The sequence below is a fragment of the Rhyacophila brunnea genome, unplaced genomic scaffold (assembly GCF_057557595.1).
Source record: "Rhyacophila brunnea isolate RB1 unplaced genomic scaffold, BYU_Rbru_1.0 scaffold_17, whole genome shotgun sequence".
In the NCBI taxonomy this organism is placed as follows: Eukaryota; Metazoa; Arthropoda; class Insecta; order Trichoptera; family Rhyacophilidae; genus Rhyacophila; species Rhyacophila brunnea.
Genome location: NW_028232827.1, coordinates 7,840,556 through 7,859,678, shown reverse-complemented (window position 1 = coordinate 7,859,678; position 19,123 = coordinate 7,840,556). Strand labels below are relative to the sequence as shown.

Genomic DNA, 19,123 nt, shown 5'->3' with positions numbered 1-19,123 from the left:
TTACATATCACTCAATAATGCATGAAAATGAATTCAACCGTGTATGTAACTGCTTTGCATGACAAGTTATAAGCATTTTATTCCCATCCTTGGATTACATCCCATGGACGGTTACTTGTAAATTGTATGTATTACATTTCACAGTTCACAGTGAGCATTCGTACCAGAAAGAGATGACCGTATAGCATTATGATTAAAAAAATGACACATTGATCGTGGAGCATTGCAAACAGTAATGTTCAAATTTAATTAAATTGAATACGAACATTAATTTGATATTTGATAGGTACGACACGATACTTACGAGCAGCACCTACTTGCTAACCTACTTTTGAATCATTCAGAATTTTATATAAATATATTGTCCGATATGATTGTATTCTTAATTTACTTACCTACCTATTTTATTCCGCCGTTCCCTCGTATTCCGGTGGTTTTTTTAAGTATCTTAGTTAGACATGAATTTGATCTCAAAATTATACGACCATCTACTTCTGATACAACAACGCACGGTGAACTGTGATACAGCTAACTGCATTCGTACAAATCAAACACGCCCGTGGAAATGAATGGAGGATGAATGTGTATGAAGTGTGAAATGTGTGCGAATGAAGGTGTATAGAATGTTGTTATTATTTTCATAGCAACCATATATAGTTTGAATGTTTTGGTTTGTCATTAAAAATTCTCGCAATTATTGTAATAATGGATTATTTGAGAATAGCAATAGAATCAATAATGTTATTACCGTTGGGTGAACTTTCTCCGTTTGGAGGCCCCTTAGGAATGTGTATATTATGTGTGGGGAATCCCAACACGCCGCTGTTGTGAAATTGGTGTTCCGATGACACTCCGTCTTCCGGTTCTGTGTCATCATCTGCCACGTTACTATTTAAACAAACAATCAAAGGAATAAACCTTCATGAATAATAAAACGAACCAGTGAATATTAAAACAGCTGAAATGAAATGGAACATAATATTTTAGTATTTTGTATTGGAATTGTGATTTTTCCACTGATTCTTGTGTATTCCAAATGAAAGTTAAGTTAAGCCTAGAGAAAGTTTAGATCAGCCCCTTGTCGATGATTGAAAATATTAAATACAAAGCAGACATGGAAAATCAAATTTCATGATTTTTTTCTTATAAAGAATATATCTTGCGATTACAATGCACATATCATCGTAAAATGTGGATGTCATGGTATATATTGATTGCAAAAAATGTTGCTAGTCAATTACAAACTTCAAAAGAAAGTTTTACCAAACGCACACGTTGACAAAATAATAATTCGAAAAAATACAATGTGTAAGTATGGATATTTCATTCTAAATTATTATTACTACTACTACTTTACGGCGTAAAAATAATGACGTGTATATATGTATCATATTATGACAAGAAAAGATGGGGTATCATAATGACATAAATATGTTTCCTACAGAGATTATGAATTGTTCCGACTTACACCCAAAATTTACCTAGAGCTTCATTTTAACCTATTGGCAATATCGTTTCCCTTAAAAGAATAAATAGAATGTATTTTTATAATTATAAGATACATTTAAAACACAGTAATACACCTTATGATTGTCTTCAGTAATTATTGATAATAACAGTTCTTTAATTAATAAAAATTAATTTTAACTATACAATATAATATCCAGTATGTAGTATTATAGATTATGTATTATAATGAATGTCCCACGTTGGGCGCCACTGTACAGAGAAAAGTATAAAAAAACCGATATTATGATCTTAAGTTATTGAAAATATCACCAACCTGTAGGCATTTGACTGCGTGTGATCACTCCTCAGGCTTCTCTGATCAGGGTTGCTGTTGGTAGGCAGGTCTCCGCTGCTCCCATCGGCCCCTATACCACCCCCTCCAACACTCCCGGAACACCCGATAGACCCCCCACCAGCCACACTATTGGCGGTGGAGGGGTCTTGACTTCTATTGCAACCGATTCCACCAGAGTTACTTGTCGTGTATGTCTCTTGCGGCGATGTGGCTTTCGAAGCGTAGATCGTTTTTATTATGCACCACACCAGGCTGACCTAAAATTATTAATATGTTTTGTATTAGTTAAATTATATTCTAATTGCAATACATTTTCTTAGCCTTCAATCTGAATGGCTTTAATAAAACATCTTTCATTTAATGAATAATACACAATATTTAAAAATGTAACATTCATTATTGGACATACATAAAGTACATACAGTAAAATCTCATTAATAAGAACACGGATAATTCGAAATTTTCGCGAAAAAAAAGTCCCTTGAACATTATTTTCAATAAAACCATACCTTTAATGTGAAATGATTTCTTGGCATAAAAAAATATTCAATATACAAAGTACACTATTTAATGAGCCAGTCATTGAAAATTATGACAGCATCATAAATTCCTTATTTTATGAAGGTAATAAAAATAATCCTAACATTTTATAAACAATAACTCACATGTTTCAGGGCTGTAGGTATTTAATTATTGTTGATTGGATTTTCACATAGTTTTACTAGAGAACTAATGCCAAACAATAATTGTGTTGACAAATTGGAAAACAGATGGTAAATACCTACCTACATTACTTGGTAACTTCAATTAATGGATTAATGACGCATGGTATTTGCACAAATTTAAATTTGAAAAAATGTATCAGAATTTTTTTTGGCACATCTATGATCATAAACGAAATTAATGAAAATCAAAAAATTGTTTTTTCAAAATTTTAGTACTTTCCCCCCATACATTTAATATTTGATAGTTTCCAGCAGAATTCGTATTAACGAGGTTTTACTGTATGTACCTATATAAAAATATTTGTACCAAGCTGGATACAAAGCTACAACCATTGACTTCCGACCAATATGTTTTACCGATTGAACAATCTGTACAATGCTAATCATGCTGAAATTAACTAAAATTTTACAATATTTAGGAATCTCATCTGATGAAATCATAAGAGATGGTTGGTTGCCTATATTAACAGAATTTGTGATAAAACTCAGACACATAGTTATTTCTAAATTATTCACATATTAGGAAAGTTCATAGATTCGGCAGAACATGTGCAGACAATGCCAGGATATTCAGGGTAGATATATTTGGATAAGTGATCTGATCAAAAATACATAAATTTTGTAATAAGAAAAGAATGTGGATACTAAAATCAAAACAGTTAAAAACCTGTGGTTTCCCGACATCCTTCGCGACCTGCGCATTGTGATCACAGAGCGCGGCGAGGTTATGTCCAGAGAGATTGTATTTCTTGGCGCACGTAAGAAAAGCTTTTCGTGGCGGTCCGGCCCAGCGCCGCACTGCTGACGATGCCAAGTGGAAAGTCTCTGTTTGACGCCGGCTAAAACGGTAAATAAGACCGACATACATAACATAATATTAATTAAATCATCATTGTACGTGAGTTGCTAATGACTGAATTTCAATTTAATTAGATCGGTTATAAAGGATTTTGCATTGGAGTTGATAGATATTGTTTTTTCAACTTGGATCTAAAAATTAAATTACCAGCACATTGTGAAGTCATCAGTTGTCTTTTTTATCAGGTATTGATCGCTGGTAATACCATTAATAATTGCATGTTCTTATAAGACTAAAACTTACTTGATGAATCCTTGAATTTTGTCTCCGAGGGTGGTGGGCGTGTTCTGTCGGCACGTGTACACCACTTCACCTTTCACACTCAAGCTGATGCCCTGAGGGTTGGCAGACATGGCCGGGTGTGTCGCGTCTTTGAACATGTGGCGGTACAATGTGCAGTCCTGCAAAATAATCATCACAATTAAATGTTTGCAGAGTTTAATACCCCGTTTACACGTGCATGGATTTCCTGCTGACTGTACGTATTATTGCGGCCATAATAAGAAAATGCACGTGTAAACACGTATTATCATGCAAGTTGCAAGATTGCATGCATGAGCATGTAGAGCATTTTTGAAGTTTACCAATTTTCACAACCAGTCAAATAACACAATAAAATGACAATAAAGTGTCTCGCTTACGTTTGAATAATGAGATTGGCGAGACAGTTAGCACTTTTACGTGTAAACCGTTATTATCTAATTATAGTTGTGCCAGGTGACAAATTTCATTTCCGTCTAACGCAGATGCATTCCATGACCGGTTGACCACTGTAGATTCTACAAGGGTAGATTTCTCAGTATTTAATCTCATTAAACCGTATTTACTGATCGCTGAGTTATAATAGCTCACAAGATCGATTTCATTTTTATTTTTATCATGGCTGCGCTGCATCAGCATATTACATTATATTATACCATACTAGCATATATTCCCACCAAAGCTCAGATCTTTAAACCCTCTGCTTTTCAAAGTTCAAAACCATGTGGAAGAAAATATTAAATGCCAGTTTTTGTTCACGGTATTTAATATTATTTAATAATATACAAAAAAATGATTAACAAAAACTTTATATGACCGGCCGCACCAATCTATTTATTCACTCTTGACTCATTGTTGATCATAAGAAGTTTTTAATCCTTTCACTACTTAATTTCATTTTCATTTTTTTTACATTAGATTACATTACATTACTTAATTACAATTTTACTGACACGGTTAAAACGCGTAACAATTAACACTGTGTTAATCGATATTTGTAAAACAATAAGATTTGTTATATTATGCAATCAGAACAAGTTATGCATTTATTGTAAAAAAAGTTGAAAATTGAGGTCTCGTGAGGCTCGCGGAAGCTGTCTGTCCTGCCATTCCTCTGATTGCATTCGATAGGTGATGATGTGTGCGATGATCGCATTCAAACGAATTGAATGTGTACATTCAAATGACAGTGATTTCACTTGTGCGATGATAGCATGGCAGGCATTGAATAATTTGGTTTTTATAATAATTATTTTTCTATTATTATTAATACATTTATTTTAATTCAAGCAGCATTGAAGAAATAACAAAACAAAATCGACAGTTTCCATTCTCTTGAAAACGTTGGAAAGTTAATAAAAATGTCATATGTGTTTACTTCTGAAAATTTTGTTGACTTGCCAAGATTTGACCAAAATAGAAATTGTCATTTATGTTTCCAGAGCATTCAAATGCTGTTCGATGATCATATAGGTAAAATCACCACTTAAGGGAGTATAAAAAGGTCTTGTAAAACTCATCGCAATCCATAGAAAGTTGTCGGTATACTGGTTAAAATCAAGAAAGCTTTTATGCACGGCAAGAGAAGTGCTGGTTCATAGGAATTAGTTATAGAGTAGTCCGATACCATGACTGTAGAACTCCCAAATTCCCGATACATAGTGGGTGTCAACTGCGTACACTGTAGTCATACCCAGTGTGTATTAAATTTATATTATTTGTGAGAGTGCGAAGAAGTTTAAGCCACTGAGCATATTGTTGAGAAAACGCATAGAATGACGCTACACGCCTTTGTGAGAATGATTTTATCGTTTTGTTTTTATGCACATATCTAACCCCAGCACCATAAGAGTATTTGGAATAAGTTTGATTATAAAACAATCGGTTACTCACTCTGCTGGTGGAAAGGAATATGTCGGGGTCACCCTTCCAGGCCACAGCCGTGGTGACGTCCTTGTGCTCGCTGAAGGTGGCGTAAGGGATGTACGGCCGCCTCACGTCCCACACGTTTATACTGGAGTCCAGCACCAGGGCGCAGCTGGCTATATGGTATCTGAAACATAATTAATTTTTTCCAATACTTAAACAACGTGAACGAAAAACAACATGTGAATATGCCAGATCCAGGATTCGAGTCCGAGACCCACAACTTCATAAGGGGGTATATTACAGTTCGGGCATCACAAGAGCTAAAATTATCTAACTAAAAAATTATATGCAAAAATCAATCAATAACAAATAAGTTAAAGAATTTCTTGTAGTCATAAGTTTTAAAACATTTTTTTTATTGTCGAACAAGAACTTCTTGTCTACATGTTAAACTTTGAACTAACAAGCCCCACCTATGCAGTTAATCGTACTTTCATTTAAAATGAGGAACGCCCCTAAATTTATCATTTAAATTACGCTTCCGTTGTGTATGGATCAATCAATTTAGGTAATTTGATGCTTTGTATAATAAAAATATGCCTAAAATCAGGAGTGATATTAGAATTATTAATAGTAAACTTTTGGTTTATTGCGAAGAAGAAAAGGAATCGAAATTTAAAAGACAGCTGATACATTATTTGAACACGAGTTGCCGCCATGACAGATATGTCACTGAGAAGTCTTCCATATGTGACTACAGCGACTTCCGGTTATCAACGAGATCTTGTTGTCGGATAGTATGATCAAAGTTTTTTGGTTTTGAGGGGTTTTGGAATATTTCTTAAGATTATGGTATGTAGATGTTACGCCGAATGTGCGAAATTGAATATTACATGAAATGGGCAAAATTTTGCCTAAATCATGAAAAATGCAAGCCCGTTGCCTTATTCACGAATTAGACAAAATATCTGAAGAGTGCGTGAATTCGGCAGTAATTTTTCTGCCTAGTTCATGTATTGGACAAATTAGATAGTAGCGCTACGGTGGTATTTTTTGCAACTAAACTAAATCTATCAAATGCTCATGCATTGGTCAAAACATTAGTCTATGGGTCAAAATGTACATATATTATCTATGGTCAAAATCGATGATCGCGCTCCGGTGGTATTTTTTGCAACTAATCAAACTAAACAAATGTGTCAAATGTCGTCCTACAATGACGTTCATATCCATTTACTATGCGCAAAAAAAATCTAGAACTATAATATGATAACGGAAGAATTTTATTGAAAAGTATTTTCGCGATTTGATTCGTGCTTGGGTATCAAACGTGCAATGGTCGATTGAATGTTTGTGATAGTTTGTTGACACTTGATAGCTGACCTCAAAATGGACATTCAGTTGAATAGTTTAATTCAGAATTACAAAACCTAACCTAACCTAACCTAACCTAATAATAATATTATATTATGTCCAATTATAACTAATAAAACCATCCGTATTAAATTTACTTTTTCTTCTGTCATGTTGACAGTTCAAGAATTCCATACCCTGGCGAATTCATGTACTCAGCAGAAAATTTACCTAGTTCATGAATAAGGCAACAGGCTTGACTATTACATGAATTAGCCAAAATTTTGCGCATTTCATGTAATAGTTAATTTCGCACATTCGGTGTAACATAGATACACATATTTTTTATAAGATTTAGAGAATGGTTATTTTGAGAATGTTTACATTGAATAAAAAAAATAGTTTATGAAATTTTTAGCAAGTGCAATTAAGTTAAGACGCTGGCTAGTAATCAAAATAAATACTAATTATTGGTATCTTCACTCAAATCAATATGTGCACTTGTGTGTACTTCAATATATGCACTAAGTAAAAATTAAACCGTTGAAACAGATATTATTAAGAATAATAAAGAACGTACCTTCTCTGCGGTCTCCACTTGACGTGACCAACGGAAGCGATGGTATGAATGGTGTACTCCAATGAGGGTTTCCCATGGATGTCCCAGACCTGCAAGACAATCGAAAGGGTGACCGCTCTGAATGATTATATTTCATGCCATTGCATCATTTAACCAAAAATGTTTACCAAACATCGACGACATAATATGCAATTTTGCTATTTGGGATAATTGATTAAAATGAGATGAGTCCAAATGTCAATCATTTTGATATGCTTTTGTTTAATTTGGTATAAAATTAATTAGAATATACAGATATACAGTGTGTTGTCATAAATATTATTCATTACGCTAAGCGGGATTTTAATAAACATGTTTGTCAGCGGGTGATAAAGATTGGAATAATTACAGGTGCTCGCAAATAACATTCACGATTGATATTGTAAACCCTTTGTATCCGACGGTGGTGAAGAGTGTCTGTATAAAGAAGGTAAGTAAAAGTAATGATTACGAACATGAAAAAAAATTGCACACTCGAATAGTCATAATAATACAGTATAACCTCGTTTTTACGTGCCCGGTATTCACGTTTTCCCGGCAATTGCGTGTAATTTTTTCGGTCCCGATGTATTTCAGTACATTTAATACCCGCATTTACGTTTTTCTTTCCCGCGATTTACGTCGGAAATATTCAAAATATGCAAGTTACGCGCGCTTCTTAAGAACTGTCTGATGAAGACGAGGTTGATATTCCAACAAAAGAAGAAGCAATGAGGTTCACCGAGGGTTTAAAAGCCTACTTTACAAACTTTGCTGATATCCAAGATGACACTTTTAAATGTTTATATAGTCTTGAAAGAGAATTACATAACAAAAAAACAAAAATGCAACAAACTAATATACATATGTACATGATTTTTTCAATAAAAATTTAAATTGAATGTTGTTTATTAATAAAACGTTATTTTTTTAGTTATGTTCTTTTTTTCAATACCCCCCTTTTACATTTTCCCTCCAATTTGGTTTTTTTTTTCCAGTCACTTAAAAAACGTAAAATAGGGGTTATACTGTATTTACAATGCATTGGTACTGTTCGGTTATGAGGAATACAGCAGATTTTTAAAATACCAGATATACTGGATTATTTGTTAGTTTGGGTTAGTTTAGGTTAGGTTAGGTTAACCTAACAAATAATCCAGTATATCGGGTATTTTAAAAATGTGTTTTCCGCTGTATTCCTCATAACCGAACAGTACCATATCATTTTACTGATTAACATTGTTTCATCAAATAATGTAGTATTTTTTATTTATTAATAATAATAATCTATCAATAACACAATCACTGCTGACCTTTTAATTACCTTTTAACTACCAAATTTAAATAACATGTTAATTATATCTAATGGCCAACTACTACAAACGCGCCAGTCGCGGTGCGGTGGTAGCACTAAATGAGTTGATAATTTGTCCACAATGTATTCTTTTATGAAGTCGTGGGACCCAGGTTTGAATCCTGGGTCTGGCAAATACACATATTGTTTTTTAATTTGTGTTTGGAGTGAGAGTATGGACCTAATAGGTTGAGCAAGTGGGTAACATCCATTTCCCGTAAAAACAAAAATCTATTAATACAAATCCCCACTCTCTCCAACCCTATATTATCCATATTAGGGTCGGACATGGTCAAAAAAAGAACAATAAGAATTTATATTAATTTAAATAATTACTTTCATTTATTATATTATTAATATTAATACTATCGACCGTACTTGATGGAATTTGAATTTAAATTCTAATGGATTAAGTTTTGTACTATTCCATTTGAGTAGTACAAAACTCAAACTCTGACTCAAACTGAGTAGTACAGTACTCAAATGGAATAGTACAAAACTTAAATCCATTATAATTTATTATATTAACGAAGCAAGAAGACTGGCGAACAACAGGGATTCTTGGAGGCGCCGCGTGGTGTCCATATGCTCCAACTAAGGGGCGGATATGGCCGAAGAAGAATATTATAGTAATATTTCATGAACAAACGCCTGAGACTCGAACAAAACCAAAAATAAAACCGTCTTCGGACTACGTATTGGACTGATATTCCCATATAATTAATATTTAATATACAGTTTTATTTTTCTGGTATGCTGTAAAAGTGGAGCTGAAATCTATGAAAGCTAGTGATAAAATTGGCTGAAAGTCAATTCGAATTGAAATTTAATTTGTAGCAAGCTTCACATTTTTGGTCTGATTTGAAACTGAAATAAAGACACCTTGCAATTTTGTATTACAAGCCTAAGTGAATAATCATTATTTCGATTAATAATCATATAAAATCATAAATAACAAATGAAAGTAACCAAAGCAAAATGTTTAAATTGACCGCATTTTTCCATTTTTCTTTACAAACAATATACCCAACAGGTATTGGCAAAATTATATAGAATAAATCCCTAACCCCTAAATAAATTTACCGAAAGCCAGATGTGCCTTTTTATGATACTGTCAATCGTGCGGTTAACCTATCCGATAACACTAATGAGATTGAAGTATTTTTTATGCATTATATTACTTTTTTAATGTAATAAATAGGTCAGTGGCGAAAGGTGGAGGTAGGCTGCGGAGATCTGACATAAATAGTTTTAACTAATCTTTGTCAGTCATTCGTATTTGTTTTCATTGAAATAAGACTACAATAATTTACAGATGGTGTTGGTTAGTTTTTAAATTTCAAATAAACCCTGTCAAAACCAAGCCATACTAGATAATAGTCAAAAAATGTTCGTCTATCTATAGAATATCTAAAATTATGCAATTAAATCACACATAACTTTGGATATTTTATAGATAGAATAATATTTTTTATCTATATTTATAAATTATTTTCATTGGACTAAGAATACTTCTACGAATGTCACTATTGCACTTTTTTCGGTTACCCATCGCCTACCTCCCTCCAAAAGAAGCTTCATTCTGCTGTCACACATAAATAACTATCAGTCTCATTATGAAAGCACTATGATAATTATTTTAATTTAGTCAGATAAATCAATCGATAATAATTGTTATTAGTAAATTACCTAACAACATAAGTGAAATGGTTTGTTATTGATAAACAATAAATGTTATTTTTTAACAATTAAAAATAACAAAGCCTACTGCACGATTGTTCAATCAGTCTCACAGACCGCAACTGCAGCTGACGATAATTTCTCCAACACAAAATGCATCGACCAATCATTGCATGTCTTTTTATTCTGATAAACAGTGTGATTCATTATCACAATGCATCATCGCATTTCAAGTGATCTTGTCATAATACACATTGTGATGCCATGTAATTTGAGAATTAGGCACAGATAATGTTAAAATCTCTACTCTTGTTACGAGATAATTCGGTAACCTAATTAATTATTTCATGAATCACAAACCAGGGCCGTAATGGATAGAAAGACTCAATATTAAACAATTAATAATTAATAATATTTACGTTAACGGAATAATTCAAACAGAAGCATTTTCTAAACAAAAAGGTCTTGTTTACACGGCCTTAGTGTTAATCATTAATACTCACCACCGCTCGAAATAGAAAAATTTATGAATCAGAGCGCTCGATACTTTTACGAAAATATTAACCTTATCATTTACTATACCTTATATCAGTGATGGGGAACCTATGGCATGTGAATGTTTTATTAAAATGCTCTCACAATCTCTTTGTAAAATTTGAAAACAAGGAAAGAATTATTCAAATAATAAACAATATGCAATCGGCTAGAAACAGCGTGAAAGACAGAATCTCAAGAAATGAATTGTAATTTTTAAATTATTTAATAGAATTCTTAAAAACTGTTTTTTCATTTTTTTCCCCCCATGAAAAACTGTTCGGCACGCCAGACAGTCGAAAAATAATATTCGGGAAATTTGGCACGCGTACGTAAAAAGGTTCACCTACCCTGCCTTATATCTATCTATCTACCAGTGGCGACGGGTGGAGGTATACTGTTGACATTCAACATTGATAGTGCACAGTTAACTATCACCAGTCATACTCATTTATTTTCATTTAACTAAGAATACAATTTGCAGATGGTGCTGGTTAGTTTTTAAAAATCAATTAAGCCCTGCTTAAATTGCTGTTTGGTTAAACCATATTAGTTTAGCTATGCTATAGGCGATCTGACAAAAATAGTGAACACTTTTTTGGTCACACTAGATAATATTAAAGTGTTGGTTAGTTTTTTTAAATTCACTAAACCCTGCCTAACCAAACAAAATAGTTAAAGATATTTTATAGAGGCAGCATTAAATTTAAAAAAAGGGACCTATTTTGCTTTGGTTACTTGGTTACGTACAATCATTTGTGATTTTACATGACTGTTCATCTAAAGACGATTCATCGTACAAAAATCGTTTTTATCTCAGTGCGGCCCTGGCTTGATTATCGTAAAGCACAAGTGAAAAATTACTACAGATAGATATAGATATGAAATAATTTGCATAAAATTTAATAATTAGCGTTAGTAACCATTTTTTTAGATTACCTTTCGACTACATAGGTTTGAACAACATTTTCATAATCAATCGTGGTGATTAAAATAAATTCAACTATAATTAAACATCCTTATCTTACAAAGAAAGTGGCTTAAATAAAAAAAAATGATTTAAAATTAATAATGGTGGATAAAATAATCGATTGTCGCTATGTGAGAAGGCAACCGGTACGTTAATTCTATACCTGATAATAATTCTGTATGGAACTGGCCTAAATTTGTAGAAAAATAAGATAAGATAATGATGCTATTAATAATTCGAGATAGAATTCATTTTGGTTCTGTAAATTATTGATAATAATATTAAAATAATGAAATTACCTTATTTCAGATCGACCAATATTATTCTAACCTAATTTCCATTGAACAGCTGTTGTGTCAAAACTTTAAAACAAAACAAACTTTGAAATTTGGAACACTCTCAATGATTTTTTTTAAAGGCTGATTACAAAGATTTTTATTAGCCAGCTATATAAACACGAATAATATTATAATTTAATGAACAGGCTAATAAAAAAAAACCTTTATTGTAGAAAGTTTGTTTCTCATCACAATCAAAATGTTTTTTATTCATAATTGCCAGCTATTCTCGGGTAAATCATTGTCAGTATCTAATACTTACTAGGTCATGAGTGATAAAATGTGGCCTCTAGATACAATCATATGTAGATAATATCAAATAAGTACAAGTTGAAGATATTATGATATACCGTCGAGGTAAAAAGAAATTAGTGAATTTTATTTAGAGATTTCATAAATATTTTATTATCATATATTTACATATTAATGTTTTTTTGTCGCAAAAATTTTTTACACTATATTAATGGTGTGAATTATTAAGTACAGTCGAACTCGGTTATTATGATCACGGAAATAGCGAGATCTCGGATGTAATGAGGAAACATTCGTTGACATTTATGTTTACGATTTTCTCCATACATTAAGTTACTTTTATAACGAGCTACTAATCAGGTATACCGAGCAAAAATATCATCAAAAATTTTCTTGAAACTAATGTGTCTTACAAACTTAATGTGTTGATCGTTTAAATTTTTTTTCGACCCTAAGCAATAAAAGCCAACCAGGCAGGATGCTGCCGGGATCGGATTACGTTTATGACACTAGTTAAGTGTCTAAGTACCTAATTGATGTTTTCGCCAACATTGAAAAAGTATCCACGCATATGGTTGAAATTGCATGTAAAAATCCATGCTTTGTGAAGTCAGTAGGTACCTACCAGCGCCAGCGGCTCATACAGTAAACAACTTCTTTTGTAGTTTATTAATGCCATGCTTGTTTGGGGGATTTTTACTATGGTTTTCAGATTTTTTATGTTCTGTGCTTAAATAGAACGTGGCGCGAAAAATAAGATAAAAAAAAAAAGAAAAAAGATTTAACGAGTAATGCTTATAACGAGCAAATTCAGTCGGTCCCATCTTCCTCGTAATAACCAAGTTTCATGTTCATTCATGATAAAAGGGGGACAAGTGATATATGAGAATTTTTTTTATTTAAAAGCAGTTTTCACATCATTACCAACTTGTGAAAAAGGATTCATCATGGAATATAAATAAGCATTGCATTCGTAACATTGAATTATAATATTCCATGAACTCTTGCATAGAATGTTGTCTATTCTCATAGTAACGTATCTATATTGAATGTTATGGCTTGTTTTGTACTGTTTCAAACGGTTAGGTTAGTTTAAGGTTGGTTAGGTTGGGTTAGGTTTACATTCTTGAATTCATGAATTTTGCCAAAATCGGCCATGAAAATTGCATTAATGTTCATATTCAATATAATAAAATTGGAGACCGTATGGCATACGGTCATCTCTTTCCGATAAGAAAGCCTACGGCGAACTGTGCCACGGTGAATTTCAGACGTAAATTGCGGGAAATAAAAACGCAAAACTGGTATACAGAAATAACACGAAAATAGCGGGAAAATGTGAATGACAGACACGTAAAATCGAGGTTCCACTGTATATTCAATAACAAATGCCACATTCTTATATGTTGTGCAATATTCATTGCATACAAAATAATTTAATTAAAATAACTCACCCTTTGTGTGTGACAAATAAGTGATGCAAAAATTAATTTATTAATTATTATGTCCACTCATAATAAAATATTTGATCATAATAAATTAACAGTGATTATATGAACAGCATACAGATATAAAATTATGATGGTGGCTGTTGAGTAAACAAACTGAGAACAATGAACTTGCAATACCGCTTTAGCTTATCAACTGGTGCACCAGAGCTGCATTTTGCAGTTATCATTCAGATCCATACAAATTGCATAGGCTGTTATCATTGAAATGCATGATATATATATATAAACTTTTAGTACATTACGCAGTACGCTTCATAACTATGCACTCTGGCTCTAGGATGAAAATGATGTAATATATTTCACCGTAGCACAGTTCGCCGTGAGCTTTCTATCGGAGTATATATTATATTGAATATGAACATTAATTCAATTTTCGTAGCCGATTTTGGCAAAATTCATAAATTCAAGAATGAAAACCTAACCTGACCTAACCTAACCAACCTTAACACATTGACTGCTGACTAGATAATTACTAATTAATTACCACATTTAAATAGCATGCTAATTATATCTAATGGTCACCTAATCGTTACGTTCTTTAGCGTCTATTTTCAAAATTTGTTTGCCGCTGGCTTCCTGTAAACCGACAAGAACCGTGTTTTATTTAGACATGAATTTTATCTCGGTACTATACGACCCACATATATTTTCGAAACAACATTTCACGGTGAAGTGTTATACAGCGAACTGCATACGTACAAATTTCCGGACACGACATATATTATCAATTTATTTATTTATTACTACATATTATATTAATACAAGTGAATATCATTTAATCTAATTTTATGCGAGGTATTCAGGCAAAGAAGCGTATCACAGTAGTAAAAACTGCAAAAAAGGTTATAAAATGTATACTCTACATTCTGGAAAGTTTGTATTGCGTTAGAATTGGCAAATCAAAGAAAATCAAACATTGAAACGTTGTTGCCATTTTTATCTTTGGCAATGTTGGCAATCTGGTTACGAATCTGTTTCAATACATAATTTTGAAACACCTCTTAGAAAAATCTTAGTCATCTGTACATAGGGCGTTCATCAGCGTTGCCAGACGTCTCGATTTTTAACAACAAATAGACTGTCCCGCGCTGGACAACTAAATCCATGATTATTCAACAAATTCTCTCAGATGAATTTAAAATGGTCAGATGCGAAAAACAGACGTTGAGTTGATAAAATCGGAATTATTTAACATATATAATTTAGAAAAACACTTTCTGAGAGAGTATATTATAACCAATAGAATAAATCTTTTTGAAAAAAGTAAGCCACCCCGGCCGGGAATCGAACCCTGCATCTCCACGGGTTTACGCCCCATTCCGTCGCATTTAACCTATATGCTACGGCGTGACATACTAATTGCGACAAATTTTAACTATTGGTCACTTTTAATACCTACTCATCAGCGCTCTTATATATGTTCAATAATCAGAATGGTATATTCTTAAATCTTGTGGATTATTCATTGAATAAAAGAAATAGTTAATTCGGAATTATTTGTTCAATTCAACATGATAATTACTCATGTGGTGAATTTTACCAATACATTAATCGGCAGAAAGAAACTCTTCAGGAAGTAAAATCTTCACCCAAGTACAGATATAGGCGAGTGTTGGGAAAAAATATTGTTTAATATTATTATTTTGATAGTTAATGAGTTTTGTAGTTTGTGTTGCGTCATATATGATTGATATTATAGAAATAAATAATAGAAGAGTTATCCCATTAAATGCTGGGAGGTTGGAGGAGGAAGAATAGGTTTAGTTAAACCCTTTTTCTAACGGCCTAATGTTAATATCCCGTAAGTGACTTTTAACAAATTGTGCAGGAAGCTAAAAAAGCTAAATATTTAATATCCCGTATCTGACTGTTAATAGTTCACACATGTTGCAACTACATAGCATGCCAATAACCCGTAACGTAAAAAGTGGTAAAGCAAAGCACATAACGCCTAATATAACGATAACATCCAATAAAATGTTATAAAATATATAGATAAACATCCAAATTTGTTATAACACTTACTGTTTTACCTTTTAAATAATTAAAAAGTGACATTTTGAAGCAGAACTCAACACACATCATGCAATACGCTTGACAGCTTAGAAGCAAGATACGGGTATTATAGGTTTATCTCTGCAATGTTCAGATACTAAAATTACAAAATGGCTGTATTATTTTTGTTAAAATAACTACAGATACGGGAATTTCGCATCCCTATCATGTCAAAAATACATGTCCAATATTTTTATTATTGTCATAATATAACTATAGTCCAGTCAATGAATATATTGTAAAGTGCATGGAATATGTGAGAATTTTTGACTTCAGGACTTGGTTAGTTTATTATAAATTATCGATTTTCAATAGCGTATATCTTGGAAACTGTTAGGAATTCGATAAATATGTATAGAAACAATTTTATAGGAAATTTAATTAACTTTCATTTTTATTTGAAACATTTTTTTTCTACATGCACCGTTTCCGAGATATAAGTGAAAAACCAAAAATTGGGACCTTTCGATCCCCTTCCGCCTTAAGCTCACCTCCCAGGGGCGGGGACTTTTATCTACTAACTACTCCTAACAAAGTTTTGAAGTTAAAAATTCTCGCATATTCTATACACTCTACAATATATTCATTGACTGGACTATAGTTATATTATCTCAATAATAAAAATATTGGACATGTATTTTTGATATGATAGGGATGTGGGGATGGTCCCTGCGAACCCTTAAGGTAGAGCCACCCCTGGTTGTAATAGTGGAAGAGTGAATGGTGGCCCTGTTAAAGTCAATACAATGTACATATATCTGTATTCGACATACAGCCACCTGAATCATCTGAATTTGTGATAAACCGGTTATATCAGTTGTTAAAAGATTAGAGCGAGCACTTAGCAACAGAAACAATGCATATAACAATTATTATTTTGTTATCTTAATGAGCAGACAAAGTCACAACGATGATTTAATGAAAGAAAAATAATGCATTCCATATCGCAATGACGAATATAAAATTGAGCAATGACGGGAAACCTAGGAAATGCAAGTCACAAATATACAGTTCGTGACAACTTGCACGAAACATTACCCACGTCCACACTTGTTCATTTTCATTTTCAACTTCGCTTCAACTTTCAGTTTCACTTTTTAACACCTTAGTTTAGCACAGGGAACTCAAAAATAATGGGAACTGAAATACTAACGGGTAAGGAGAAGCAGGCAACCGATCTCGAGTAAAGACGTCATACGTCGAATACTGACAACTGCAGGCGGTTTATGCATTGACCCTCATTTAATATCGGTGTATTATACACAGTATTGCACGTCTATAATGCGTGGTTTATTTTCGTCTCACACATTCAAAACCCTGCGTCAAACTTTACTGTATACTACTATTTATTATCTGTTCTATGGTTTAGCACATGCCTTAAGATTGAATGCGTTGGACACAAAATTAATCGGAACTGGCTTGAGCTAATGAACCACGAGTTGGAAGAGTTAATAAAACATGAAACGGTGGTGAAATTCTGTCGATCCCAAAGACTAAGGTGGGCTGGACACGTTGAGAGAATGCCTGAGGACAGGACGCCAAAAATCATGACCAAGTGGATCCCACAGTGGAAACGGTCTAGGGGCAGACCAAAGAAGAGGTGGGCTGACTGTATCGAAGAGGACTGGAGAAAGATGGGGGGGGCTGGAGACTGGAGAGGAGCAGCCAGGAGAAAGGAGCGTGTGGAGGACAATTGTAGAGGAGGCCAAATCCCGCCCCGGGATGTAGTGCCGAGAAAGAAGAAGAAGAAGGCTTGAGCTACTGGGTGTAGTATAAAAGGCTGTTATGTGCCATTCAAATTACGTAACTATAGTGAGTCAACATTCCAATAGCTTCGACTGGCTGGAACAATGAGTTCATTATTTTACATGTTAAATCTTGTTTCATTTTTTGGTTTGTTGCATCATCAATATTATTCCTGCCTAGTAGTTATCCAGTAATATAAAAAACACTCTTCAGTTGGACTTCTAACCAGAAACACATATTGTACCTAATAATATTCAAACTTTATATTAGTATAACAGTAAAAGTGTTATGTGATTTTATGTTATAAAGAGGAAATAAAGGACAACATTAAATATAATTAATAATATCTTTTAATAACTCCAACCCATAACAAGGTTATAGATCTCGAGTGTGGAAAAATATGGGATAAACTTAAGCATGTGTTAAAGAATATGTTATTTTAATAGTTAATGCATTTATTATTATAATTGGTCCGTGGGGATGGCTTTTAAATTTCTATCTTGTTAATCTGTTCTGTGGTTGAACACTTATCTTAACTGTCTACATATCGTGGGTATTCTGCGAAAAAGCACTAAGTCAAAATTTTGCTGTTTTGACTTAATGATGAGGTAATCTTATTAAGAGTACGCTCTATAGTCTACAAAAACACACACAGTCATATCTATAAAACTGGCAAAGATAATTTATGTTATAAGTCAAAAAGACATACATCAATTCAGAGAAAAGGCACTAAAGGGATTTAGTGCATTTGCTTCTCTCATTCTTAGGCTGTATTCACAAAATTCTGCGTGCGAAACTGCACTAAGTCATACTCAAAGCAATATCGCAGAAAGAAATTTGCCTTTTATATGTATAAAACAAGTTAAGACCATCCAAACTTTCAAACTCGATTATCTCAAAACTAGTATTTTTGACTTAATGCTTATTCGCAGAATACCCACGATATTATGTAAAAGAATATTTGCATTGGATGGAATACGCAATCGGGGCGGTACGCTTGTGACTAAAATAGCCCACATTGGATATTGTAAATTAGCATTAACTGCTAACTGCTAACGTGTTCGCTTGAATAATGTAACTAACATACAATTTACATCACGCAGTTGAAAAATGAACTCTACCTACAGTGCAATGGCAATATTTTGAGCAAGATATTACATTAAGGCTATACTTCAGCTGAGGCATGGTCTACAAAGATTGTGACTTGGAGATGC

General features: G+C 33.0%; 1 protein-coding gene across 1 annotated transcript in view; it reads right to left on the bottom strand.

The window, feature by feature from the left end:
• Positions 1–19,123, bottom strand: part of Wdr24 (WD repeat domain 24) — a 43,221-nt gene that overhangs the window by 6,542 nt on the left and 17,556 nt on the right. Inside the window, exons 6-11 of the mRNA XM_085944967.1 lie at positions 7,452–7,540; positions 5,543–5,702; positions 3,632–3,789; positions 3,197–3,368; positions 1,784–2,061; positions 749–888 (exon numbers count right to left, since the gene is read on the bottom strand). Coding sequence (XP_085801093.1) covers positions 749–888; positions 1,784–2,061; positions 3,197–3,368; positions 3,632–3,789; positions 5,543–5,702; positions 7,452–7,540 — 997 coding nt within the window. The remainder of the gene's footprint in view (positions 1–748; positions 889–1,783; positions 2,062–3,196; positions 3,369–3,631; positions 3,790–5,542; positions 5,703–7,451; positions 7,541–19,123) is intronic.